Below are 13,064 nucleotides of genomic sequence, written 5' to 3'. Positions count from 1 at the left end.
TGAGGTGGGCTCCGGCTGTGAGCCCACCTCAAAGCCAATACATGTTTGCTGTTTTCAACAGCTGACATGTGGGCTCAATGGGCGCGAGTGGAATCTTGATCCGCCCGTGCCCATTATCTAGTTAAATGCCGCTGTCACACTCTGACAGCGGCATTTAACAAGCGCTCCCAGCCGCACGGCCAGAAGTGCCCGCACCGCTGACCCCCGTCACGTGATCGGGGGTCATCGGTGCGTTGCCATCACAACCAGAGGTCTCCTTGAGACCTCTGTGGTTGTTGATGGCAGATTGCTATGAGTGCCACCCTGTGGTCGGCGCTTATAGCAAGCTTGCAATTCTGCTGCATAGAGGTGATCAGGGCATGACCTCTATGTAGCAGAGGCGATCGAGTAGTGCATGCTTCTAGCCTCCCAAGGAGGCTATTGAGCATGCTAAAATTAAAAAAAGCGTTTAAAAATGTAAAAAAATAAAAAAAATATAAAAGTTAAAATCAGCCCCCTTTCTCCCCAACCAAAATACAATAAAAAATTCAAACCTACACATATTTGGTATCACCGAGTTCAGAATCACTCGATCTATCAATAAATGAAAGGACTAACCTGATCGCTAAACGGCGTAGCGAGAAAAAAATCAAAACGACAAAATTACTTTTTTTGTTCGCTGCGACATTGCATTAAAAAGAAATAACGAGCGATCAAAAGAACGTATCTGCACCAAAATGGTATCATTAAAAGCAACAGCTCGGCACACAAAAAATAAGCCCTCACTGAACCCCAGATCACGAAAAATGGAGACGCTACCGTTGTCAGAAAGTTGCTCAATTTATTTATTTATTTTTTTAGCAAACTTTGAAATTTTTGTTTACCACTTAGATAAAAGAGAACCTGTGATTAGTGTTGAGCGATACCGTCCGATACTTGAAAGTATCGGTATCGGAAAGTATCGGCCGATACCGGCAAAGTATCGGATCCAATCCGATACCGATACCCGATACCAATACAAGTCAATGGGACTCAAGTATCGGACGGTATTCCTGATGGTTCCCAGGGTCTGAAGGAGAGGAAACTCTCCTTCAGGCCCTGGGATCCATATAAATGTGTAAAAGAAAGAATTAAAATAAAAAATATCGCTATACTCACCTGTCCGACGCAGCCTGGACCTCAGCGAGGGAACCGGCAGCGTTGTTTGTTTAAAATTCGCGCTTTTACTTGGTTACGTGAAGTCCCGGCTTGTGATTGGTCAGAGCGGCCATGTTGCCGGGACGCGGACCAATCACAGCAAGCCGTGACGAAATTACGTCACGGCTTGCTGTGATTGGTCCGCGTCCCGGCAACATGGCCGCCATTAACCAATCACAAGCCGGGACGTCACGGGAGGCTGGACACGCGCCCATTTTAAAAAGCGCGTGTGTCCAGCCTCCCGTGACGTCACGGCTTGTGATTGGTTAATGGCGGCCATGTTGCCGGGACGCGGACCAATCACAAAGCCGGGACGTAATTTTAAAATCCTTAAGGACCTGAAATTACGTCACGGCTTGCTGTGATTGGTTGCGTCTCCCATGTGACTGCGACGCAACCAATCACAACGCCGGAACGTAATTTTAAAATCCTGAAGGACCTGAAATTACGTCACGGCTTGCTGTGATTGGTTGCGTCCCGGTCACATGGGCGGCACGCAACCAATCACAAGCCGGGACTCACGTAAAGGAAAGAAAAGCGCGAATTTTAAACAAAGAACGCTGCCGCTTCCCTCGGTAAGGTGCAGGCTGCGTCGGAGAGGTGAGTATAGCAATATTTTTTATTTTAATTCTTTCTTTTACACATTTTTACATTAATGTTGTTTCGATACCAATACCCGATACCACAAAAATATCGGATCTCGGTATCGGAATTCCGATACAGCAAGTATCGGCCGATACCCGATACTTGCAGTATCGGAATGCTCAACACTACCTGTGATACATGTTTGGTGTCTATGAACTCGTAATGACCTGGAGAATCATAATGGCAGGCGTTTTAGCATTTAGTGAACCTAGCAAAAAAGCCAAACAGAAAACAATTGTGGGATTGCACGCTTTTTGCAATTTCATCGCACTTGGAATTTTTTTTACCGTTTTCTGTTACATGACATGGTAAAACCAATGGTATAATTCTCGTCCCGCGAAAAATAAGCCCCCACAAAGCCATATTCACGGAAAAATAAAAAAGTTATGGCTCTGGAAAGAAGGGGAGCAAGAAACGAAAACGGAAAAAACTAAAAAAGCTGCGGGAGTGAAGGGGTTAATCTATCTATCATATATATATATTTTGAAGAATATTTGAATTTAAAAGGATGTGTACAGTTGTGTATTACAATGTGATTTTAACATGAGCTGTTACATACAGAGAACTGCTGTATGTAAAAGCTCATGTTAAAATCGCATTGCAATCGGAAAGCAATCGCAATGCACTTGGATGTAAATCAGATGCTAGGTGTGAAAATTGCATTGTACTCACATAACACTCGCATGACTCTCGCACTAGTCCGTTTTTTTGGTCTGGAAATCGGACTGTTTTTTTCTCACATAAGGGTATGAGCCCTAAGGATGATGGCTGCAGAAGTGAAGATTGCCATGGTCTGGCTGCTATGGAGGTTAGGAAGGGATACCAAAAGAGGACATCACTCATTTTTTTTTCTTAAAGGGGTTTTACATGTTAAGAAAAGTTTTCCAAAACACTTTAATACTTTTTAAATAACATGAAGAGCAAGTATAACACCCCAGGTAACCGGTTGTTACAGTGATGTTGCCTTCCATTCGGGAAGGGCGATATCATGCTTGGAGGCAAGGAGGATTCTCTTTACCAGGTAAGGCACGAACACACAACACATTCTGAATCCAGGCCAGAAGGGGGAGCTCAGCACCTGGATTCAGGGAAGCTTCCCTCAGCTTTAAGTATTCTGGTCTGGAGGAGGATTTAGGCAGTTGGTCCAGGGAGACCAAGGAGTTCAGTTGGAGAGAGACACGGAGAGAGAAGGAAGTGTGGAACAGAGTGAAGATACGGTGCCGTGCAGCCAGGACTGAGCTGTAGCTCCAGGAAAGGATGAGATCCCGAGGGGTGTTGTGCTCCAGGACACGCGACAGGACCGGAGGGCATTGAACTGTATGTAATTTGCCCACACCACACCTGAAGACGAAGCAGCACCTGAAGAGCCCGGGTTGTGATAGAGACCCTGTAAACAGCTCAAGCTGCCTGCCATACAGGTACCTGTCCCAGGACAGGGGACGGAAGGGGTACTTTGCCAGCAAGCTTAAGGCAGCAGGGACCTCGCACATCAGCACAAGTAGGAAAGGCTTATGGACTTCACCTGGGAGAGGGATCTACCATTGCCTCCAGGCCGGCCGGGCCATACCATCACCTGTTCCTGGTAATCTAGACTGTGGACTGCTACTGCCAGTAAACCATTTTAAGACTTTACCACTCTGTGTCCTCCACTTATTTGCCAGCATACACCATCCTTGCCATACACCTTGGGAGCCCTGGGGACCCCGCTTCACCTGTGGGAAGCTTCACCATCTTGCTGCAGCAACATCACCCCAGAGGACCCCTTTAAGCATCATCGGTCCCTACTGACCAAACACCACAGGTGGTGTCACGAGCAAACTCTTTATTACCAAATCCCCTTTAAAGTCTATTCCCCTTTTTATTAAGTGCCCAGGGCCATGGACTGGGTTGCAGCCACAGTGACATCCCCTATAAGATCGACCGGACCCAGTATCGAGTATCCCCATTGCCCTGGTGGGTGACTCAACCTTGGTGTCACGAACAGGATGGACCGACCCATAGGAATGGGTCCTGTGCGCTATGGACTGTAATGGACTGTATTGATTTGTTTAATGGCCGCCATTGCTGCACCACGAGGCAGAGAGAGGAGGAAGAAGATGTGTTACCATGGGTGGAGTTCAGGAACCGGCGCAAAAGCTGGATCCTACAGAGACTCTAATGTCAACCAAAGATGTCTGTCACCAGGACTGATCTGCCCCAGGTGATGGCCGGCGGGAAAGTGGGGAAGACACCACCCACGAAGTGAGAAAAAGATGCAGGAGGACACGGGAAAGCCTGGCCGCAGAATGGCTGCACGCTACCCAGTAACTACATTGGCGAACAGCAGTGGAGAGCCGCCGGGACCTGCAGACACCAACAGAGATGTCCCCAGTCCGCAGCGACAAGAAACCTCGGACCTGAAGCCTACCTTGGACCCGGAGCTCCTTGGCACAGAGAAGGAGGAGCTGGCCCGACCACTCCTGCAGACCTAGATGACAGCAGTCACCACCTAGAAGGAGTCCCTGATCCGGAGGATGATGACCGCTCAGCCTCAGACCACGCCGTCAGTGCTCACAGCCCCAGCGGAGCCGGAGGGAGCAATGCTGCAGCAGGAGATGGCGCTGACAGGAGATCCGGAGCCTGTGCCTTTGACCTCGGCAGAGCCAGAAAGTAAGGCACTGCTGAAAAAGATGACGACACCAACGGAGAACCCGGAGCCCGCACCTGTGACCGGAAAGCGAGATGCTGCCACCGGTGATGACAACGCCGCAGCACCAGGCCTTGCCACCAGCGATCCAGGCCCCAGCAGAGACAGAAAAAGATACCGGCATCAGCGAGACAGGTATGAAAACTGCCCCGGTAGCTTAAGACACTCTGGTAGGACCCCTAGCTCCCCCGCCGACTGTATCACCTGGCCAGTCAGTAACAGTCACAGTAACCTGGGACCGTATGCTTGATATGGGAGACGCACTTGCTGAGCCAATGGTATTTGAACCATCGCCCCTGGAAAGTATGAAAGCCTAAAGAGACTAATCATGGAGGCACCCTAAAACAGATTTAATGGGATTCCCAATAGAAGCCCAATCCGCAGCTAATAGTGTTAAAATAGCTGAAACAGAAAAATACTGCAGATAACAGATATTGAAACTGGCCGCAGAGGAGAAACAGCGCAGAGCTAGATGAGAGGCTATGGAAGAACATAATATGCTAGCTAAAGCCAGATCTCGTGATTGTAGCCTGACTGACAGAGGACCAATAAGATCAGGAACTGTTGTTACTTGTTACTTTCAACCTAGACAGAGGATGGGGATTTATTAAAGAACAAGGAGGACATACTGAACTGTTTGTGAACCGCAGAGACGTAGAGTCACATCTCATAAGAGGACACCCTGACCGTGATCTGTACCCCGGTGACAAAGTGACCTTTACCCGGCACCATGGAGAACGGGGATATTATGCCCTACATGTTAAAAGGTGCCCAGGACAGCATACTAAAACCCGTGTAGCCACTGAAAGTGGGACGCAGACCCGGGCTACACAGACTTTGGAAGCAGAACAGTTTTCTATGGAGTCACCTGTTGACACCTACTCAAAGGACTTCCCCAGCCAGGAAGCTGTGCACACCAGGACCAGCCCTGGAAGAAACTATAAACAGACATTCACCTGAGTGAAAGTAAAGTTGTAATTATGTTTTGTTGATGTTTTCTTTTCAGTTTAAAGGGACAGTGGGGTAATGGATAACAATTACCTGAGAACTCTTGCCCTGTAAATAGTTTGGCACATGTTCCGGTGCCCCTCAAATGTTTGCACTTTACCTGTGTGAACTTATAATAAATAGTTTTGGTTATGTAAAGTTTTGTTATTCAACGTTCAAGAACCGTACCGCCTATAAAGGGATGCTTAAGTTTTCACCTGTTAACCTGTTGAAATGCATGTCCAAAAATTGTCTTTAACCTGTATGCTTATGTTTCCTTTTTCCCAGTCCGGGAGTACTGGAGTTAACTGAGCTGCAGCTCCAGGAAAGGACGAGAACCCGAGGGGTGTTGAATGTTGTGGAGCTATTGAGGGAAGGAGCAAAGGAGTGGAAAAGGGCTGAGAGGGGAACTGCAACCGGGCACTCTCAGAGCCAGAGTGCAGGAAGCGGGCACCGGGAGCCCGAGGTCGTGTTGTGCTCCAGGACACACGACAGAACCGGAGGGCATTGAACTGTATGTAATTTGCCCACACCACACCTGAAGACGAAGCAGCACCTGAAGAGCCCGGGTCGTGATAGAGACCCTGTAAAACGGCTCAAGCTGCCCGCCATACAGGTACCTGTCCCAGGACAGGGCAAGGAAGGGGTACTTTGCCAGCAAGCTTCAGGCAGCAGGGACCTCGCACATCAGCGCAAGTAGGAAAGGCTTACGGACCTCACCTGGGAGAGGGATCTACCATTGCCTCCAAGCTGGCCGGGCCATACCATCACCTGTTCCTGGTACTCTGGACTGTGGACTGCTACTGCCAGTAAACCAGGTAAAGACTTTACCACTCTGTGTCTTCCACTTATTTGCCGGCATACACAATCCTTGCCATACACCTTGGGAGCCCTGGGGACCCCGCTTCACCTGTGGGAAACGTCACCATCTTGCTGCAACAACATCACCTCAGAGGACCCCTTTAAGAAGCGTCGGTCCCTACTGACCGAACACCACCAGTGGCATCACAAACAAACTCTTTATTACCAAATCACCTTTAAAGACTTCTCCCCTTTTTTATTGAGTGGCCCTGGGCCACGGACCGGGTCGCAGCCACTGTGACATCCCCCTAATTTGGCGGTCCGCAGTGTCTCCCCCAGCAGCTGCATTCTGCCGCCCCCGGTCTGGGAGTCAGCTGTTCTCTGTGCCAACTGTCAAGATGACAGCCGGCACAGAGAAGCTGCAGAGTGCCGGCTCCCAATGTGTGCAGAGTGGGAGGGGAGCCCCTGCAGAGTGGCTGCGGCGGGCAGGGAGAAATCCCTGCAGCTCCTCTGCCCAGCGATCTGTCTTCCTGCTTCCTCTTGCTTCCTCTCACACAGACGCGCTGCTGGATGACGTCATCATTCAGCGGCCGGCTGTGTCAGAGGAAGGCGATGGAACTGCTGCGGCAGAGCCCGAGGAGAGGTGAGAGGTGTGTGTGAATGTGTGTGTATGTGAGTGTGTGTGTGTGAATGTGTGTGTGAGTGTGTATGTGTGTGTGTGTGTGTGTGTGAGTGAATGTGTGTGTGTGAGTGAATGTGTGTGTGTGAATGTGTGTGTGTGTATGTGTGTGTGTGTGAGTGAATGTGTGTGTGTGTGTGAATGTGTTTGTGTATGTGTGTGTGTATGTGTGTGAGTGTGTGAATGTGTATATGAGTGTGTGTGTGTGAATATGTGTGTGTGTGTGTGTATGTGTGTATGTGTGTGTGTGTGAATGTGTGTATGTGTGTGTGTGGCTCAGTATTGGGAGTGTGTGTGTGTATTGCGCTGCAGGGGAATGTGCAGAGAAGTGAATGGGGTGTGTATGGGGGGAGGAGAGGGCAATGATGGGGCTGATGGGGAGAGAGCAATGATGGGGATGGTGGAGGAGGAGAGGACAATGATGGGGCTGACGGGGGGCATATGTCCTTGGGGGGGGGGGGGGCACCAAAATGAATTCTTGCCCCGGGTGCCAGAAATGCTAAATACACCTCTGGCGAACATCAACGCTGCAGCCAATCACTGAGCTCAGTGGCTCATGCTATCTACATCTAGCTGCTAATCTCAGTAATTGGCTACAGTGATGCTGTATGCTGTAGACATTCAGCCAAAACATAGAGACTGGTGCAGAGATGGGAGTCAGAATTGGACTCAGTGTTATGATAGAAGCATTAAAGCATTTTGGTACCACTTTTCTTAAAATGGAAAAACCCTTTATTATAATTTGTATTACATAATGTTATACAAACTATTGATCTTTCAATTTAGTTTGTGAAAAGGCGATAAAGTATATCTGGCAGTAAGCTGTAAGGAAAAGTAAGCAATCCATCCGTTGAAGCAAAAAATCATCAGTTACCATCTTTTATTAAAAGAAGCAAAATTTAGATTCGCATCATTGTATACACATTTATTATTTACAGCAAAAGTACAGATTATGGAGACTTTCTATACACCAGGGCACTGACCCACTGAGACTGGCGTTTCATGCATCGGTTTTAATGAATGCAGGAATAAGATACCTTACTTAATGAATTCAGCCAATATTTCCAGTGGTGTGTGCCTCCATGTCCTTCACCAGAAAGTGACTGGAGTAACTCAGAGACTGGAGTAACATTTCTGGCATAAGGAACGCAGCCACTTTTGATGAATTTGGCAAAAGATTGTAGCCACGCCACGACTCATCCTACTTCAGCTCCTCCCCACTTCCACCTATTTTGGCAGAGATGCTCAAAACTGGTATAAAAATTCCAAGAGTTGCAAAAATGGCCCTAGCCATAGGCATGTGTCTGATATATGGGAGGAAACTACAAAGAGATGTACAACTGTATGCTTTCAACTTTATAGCAGTAATTTGGGGAATGTCATTTCCTACTTCGGCATGACTGTGCACCAGTAGATAAAGCAAGGTCCCTAAAAACTGGAATCATGGTGTGTGGGGTCTCGAAATGCCCATGCAAAGCCCTGGTTCCAACTCTATTGAGCAGTGTCGATACTAGAGTTCGATGGGACCCGATTCAAAAACTGAACCCCCCCGTATGTTGGTCAGATGTATGGGCCCCTGTAGTGTTCTAATTCCTATAAGGACATATGATTTGCCCCTCCCCCTGCTCCTCCATTATGTAGTAATGTCATCCTAGTCCCCTTCCACCATGGTCCCCTTCCTGGCATATATGTCTCCCATCCTGGTATATATGACCCTCTTCCTTGTATATATGTCCTCCCATCCTGGTATATACCTCCCCCATCCTGGTATATATGTCCTCCATCCTGGTTTATAAGTCCTCCATCCTGGTATATGTTCCCCCATCCTGGTATATGTTCTCACATCCTGGTATCCTGGTATATGCTTCTCATTCTGGTATATGTCCCCCATCCTGGTATATGGTCCCGATCCTGGTACATGTTCCCCTTTCTGTTGTATGTCCCTCTTTCTGATATATATGTCCCTCATCCTGGTATATGTCCACCATCCTGGTATATGTCCACCATTCTGGCATATGTCCCTCATCCTGGTATATGTCCCTCATCCTGATATATGTCCCTCATCCTGGTATATGTCCACCATCCTGGTATATGTCCCTCATCCTTGTATATGTCCTTCATCCTGGTATATGTCCACCATTCTGGTATATGTCCCTCATCCTTGTATATGTCCCTCATCCTGGTATATATGTCCCTCGTCCTGGTATATGTCCCTCATCCTGGTATATGTCCCTCATCCTGGTGTATGTCCACCATCCTGGTATATGTCCCCATTCTGGTATATATCCACCTTTCTAGTATATATGTCCCCCATCCTGGTATATGCACCCCATCCTGGTATATATGCACCCCATCCTGGTATATATGTCCTCCATCCTTGCATATGTTCTCCCATCCTAGCACGAGTCAAAAGTCAAATATTATAGACAGAAAGACTCTAGAATCAAACTAAAGTTTCCAACATGTCTCCTGAAATAACACCTCTTCTTTCATTTTATCTTTAATTTTACCTACAGTCTTTCAATGAATAATAACCACTAACTAAATATTAGAACACTCATGAAAAGTTACAGTATAAGCCCTACGTGCTTTCAGGGAATAAAACAGAGAGGAAAATATCCCTCACTAGGAGTGTTGGTGACATCACTGCACCCTTCATAGTGGACCATTGTACATCTGCTGCTAAGCAGGATCCTGCACATGGAGCTCTCACCATTGTGTTACAATGATAACTACGAGTCACATATATTTATTAAAAAGTTTTCCGTCCTTACTTGTGTTCACAATGTTCCTCACATTTAGTCACTACATAAAGTTTACATGGTTGCTGAACTTCAGTTTGCGGTCAAATACACTTGCAGGTCAGAATGTAATCCCATTCACTATAATTACTTCAGATTTTGTGACCACCACGAGGGGAATAAAGTATTACAGGGAGCAATTTGTACAAGACTATGTAATGTATGGATATACAGTATTGTGTACTCTAAAGGGCTATATGCTCTTAGCTGTATATGAGAGTCCCCAATAGTGTATTTCGAAATGTTTTTTTTTTTTTTTTTTTTAAATTAGTGGATGGAGTTGAGAAGAATAAAATCGATTATACTGTAAGTGAATTTAGCTTATGTGAAAGTGTAAAAGTTTTTTTTTATTTTTACTTCTCCGATATCTAGATACTCTTTGTTCTTTGATCTCTAGATCCAGATTAGTGAATATGACTATACCATTACTTTCAGTGTGACTTCCAATAGTAATTCAAAGAATAGACATTGTAGCCCGCTTACCTTCAGATCAGTGTTTATTTCCAGAAGCCAAAGAGATGGCACGATGCTTAATAAGTAGCAGAATATTGGAGGAGAGACCCTGTGGAAACAAGATATGAAATCACTAAAATAAATTGGAAAAAATGCCATAAAAAAGATGTATTGTCCAGGTATGTGAGTGAGATGTATAAATAGATGTAATAACTAGTCGGTTGTTATTTCACATAAGAATCAAGATAGCAGAAAAGCGAGAAAGGCAAGGAGAATGTAAAATGCCATTAAAGGTGGCTCCCTATAAAAACCTTTTATGACATATTAATCAGATTTGCCAGGTCTCATTGGAGTCTCCCACCAATACTGACATACAACATCTATTAATATGTTACAAAAGTGTTTACAAGAAAATCACTATAAGGTTCCAAATTAGCAGAAAAAATCTAAGACAAATACATGGGTTCCATGCCGATTGGTTGCTGATTTTGCCACGGAATTCACTGTTATATTGTCACGGGTTTAGTGTGACAGAGAGGTGCCAGAAGACAGCAGAGTCTGATTTCTCCCACACCTTTACTGATTTGAAGCACTTCACCTTCATATTAAACCATGCAAATTTATTTTAGCAATGCAGGGGTTAATCTGCTCAGTTGAGAACTCCTGGAGCGTTAAGGCTCTCAGCTGTTCACTGTTAGCCACTTCCATCTCCTATATAATCTGGGTTCTGGCTAGCACTCATTGTCAGAGATAGCTTTTGCTACAATGCTGGAGGTTGTTGTTGGTTATTATAGGAGAAGGCGCTTGGTGGATTTATCTGTGACTGTTGCTAGGTTTTGAGTGTGTGAGAATTCCCCTTCTTCTCCTACTTTAGTTTACCCCCATCTTCCACTCCCCGGCACATTCCTCTGTTATATGTGTGAGTATATTTGGTATTTTTTGTTCCCCCTGTTTGTATTACTTTGTCTGGTTGGTGTATTATGATATACTCCTACTCCCCTCTTCCCTGGGAGGGGGAACTGTTGTGAATTCCGTTCTCGGGCTCCCTCCTGTGGTCATGAGTGGTACTGTGTGAGTTCTGTTCTTGGGCTCCCTCTGGTGGCCTTTAGCTATACGGCTGGTCTGTAGCTGGCCCAGCTGTCTCGTTTCCTGCTATTCTGGTTCCTATTTAATTCGCCTGGACCTTTACTTGTTGCCTGCTGTCGTTGTATTCAGTACTGGTTCTGATTTCTTCTGGACTTCCCTAGTGACCTGTCTCCTCCTGGAGAAGCTAAGTCTTGCTAGTTCATTTTGCCCATTGTTTCTTTGAAAATGTTTCTCACTATATGATGAGTTCAGTCCAGCTTGCTTTTATGTGATTTTTGCTTGCTGGTAAGCTCTGGGGTACAGAGTGCGCCCCTCACATCGTGAGTCGGTGTGGGGGTTCTTGTATTCTCTGCGTGGATAGTTTTTGATAGGGTTTTTTACTGACCGCATAGATTCCTTGCTATCTTCTGACTATTTAGTGTTAGCGGGCCTCATTTGCTGAAACCTGTTTTAATTTCTACGTTTGTACTTTCCCCTTAACTCACCGTCATTATTTGTGGGGGGGCTGTCTAAACTTTGGGGTTATTTCTCTAAGGCAAGTGAGGCTTGCTTTCTCTCTAGGGGTAGCTAGTTTCTCAGGCTGTGAAGAGGCGTCTAGGTTTTTAGGTAACGCTCCACGGCTGCCTTTAGTGTGTGTGGATAGGATCAGGGTTGCGGTCAGTATAGCTCCCACATCCCCAGAGCTTGTCCTAATATTCTGGTTTACCTATCAGGTCAGTTCTGTGATCCTTACCACCAGGATCATAACAGGGAACGGTACAGACTGAGGGCGGATTTAGGAGCTAAGACAAGGTACGTGACCCCAGCATGTTCACCATCAGAAGTAATCCAGGGAACAGGCAGAGCTAGGTCGCCGTTAGCATTAGGGACAGGAAAGCAGCCCCTGGTCCCGGGAGACTCGGCAACAAAGTCGTGACATATCTTGCAAAGAGTACAAGCAGTGAATAAAATGCACAGCATAAATTGACAAGCTGCAAAAACAGTATTGGCAATGCAGGTCAATCAATATCCATGTAGTTCTTGCATAGATTGTTTTAGAAGCTTGGCGATTTATAGGTGTGTAGTATTGCCATTAAAGGGTTTTCTCAAGATAGGAAGTTATCCACTATAGATAGGGTAGTGGATAAGTTACTGATGGCTGGAGATCTAACTGGTGGGACCACCAGTGATGTCAAGAATATAGCTCTGCAGTTCCTCATCTGAGTGGTCAAAAGTCAATCATGTGCATCATTTATAGTAGGACTGCTGGATGGAGTTGGTTTCAGCACTTGTCTTTTTCCAGCAGTCCCATCATATTGACAGTAAAGGGAATGGATGTCTGCTTGTTCAACCTCTTCTCTGCTCAGATGGTGATCTGCAGAGCCCCATTCTTGGGATTGGATTTGGATGCCCTGCAAACAGTAAGTTGTCCCCTATTCCATTTTTAGGGATTAATTTCCAATCTTGGCAAGACCTCTTTAAGTTGGAGCCTTCATTAAAGAGGTTGTCGGAGAATCATCATTATTGCTTTATATGCTCGCAGATGACAAAAATAACAACTAGAGCAATACTCACCCCATTAACAGAAATATCTTTCTCCTGCGGCCCGTACCATCTATATCAGCTGAACCTAGTGATTGGCTGCAACAGTCAAGAGCACTATAGATGGAATGTCACCACTGCAGCCAGTCATCAAAGACTGCAACAACACTGAGGGGCAACCCTGGAATCGGAGGGAAAGTATTGCTGTATTTGATATTTTAATCATCTG

General features: G+C 46.1%; 1 protein-coding gene across 3 annotated transcripts in view; it reads right to left on the bottom strand.

The window, feature by feature from the left end:
* TMEM26 (transmembrane protein 26) overlaps positions 1 to 13,064 on the bottom strand; it is a 159,009-nt gene that overhangs the window by 47,891 nt on the left and 98,054 nt on the right. For all 3 annotated transcript variants that reach the window (XM_077258783.1, XM_077258785.1, XM_077258784.1), the window contains exon 2: positions 10,259 to 10,337. In XM_077258783.1, coding sequence (XP_077114898.1) covers positions 10,259 to 10,337 — 79 coding nt within the window. The remainder of the gene's footprint in view (positions 1 to 10,258; positions 10,338 to 13,064) is intronic.

Source organism: Ranitomeya variabilis, chromosome 4 (assembly GCF_051348905.1).
Source record: "Ranitomeya variabilis isolate aRanVar5 chromosome 4, aRanVar5.hap1, whole genome shotgun sequence".
Classification (NCBI taxonomy): domain Eukaryota; kingdom Metazoa; phylum Chordata; class Amphibia; order Anura; family Dendrobatidae; genus Ranitomeya; species Ranitomeya variabilis.
This window is presented reverse-complemented; position numbering and strand designations above follow the sequence as displayed.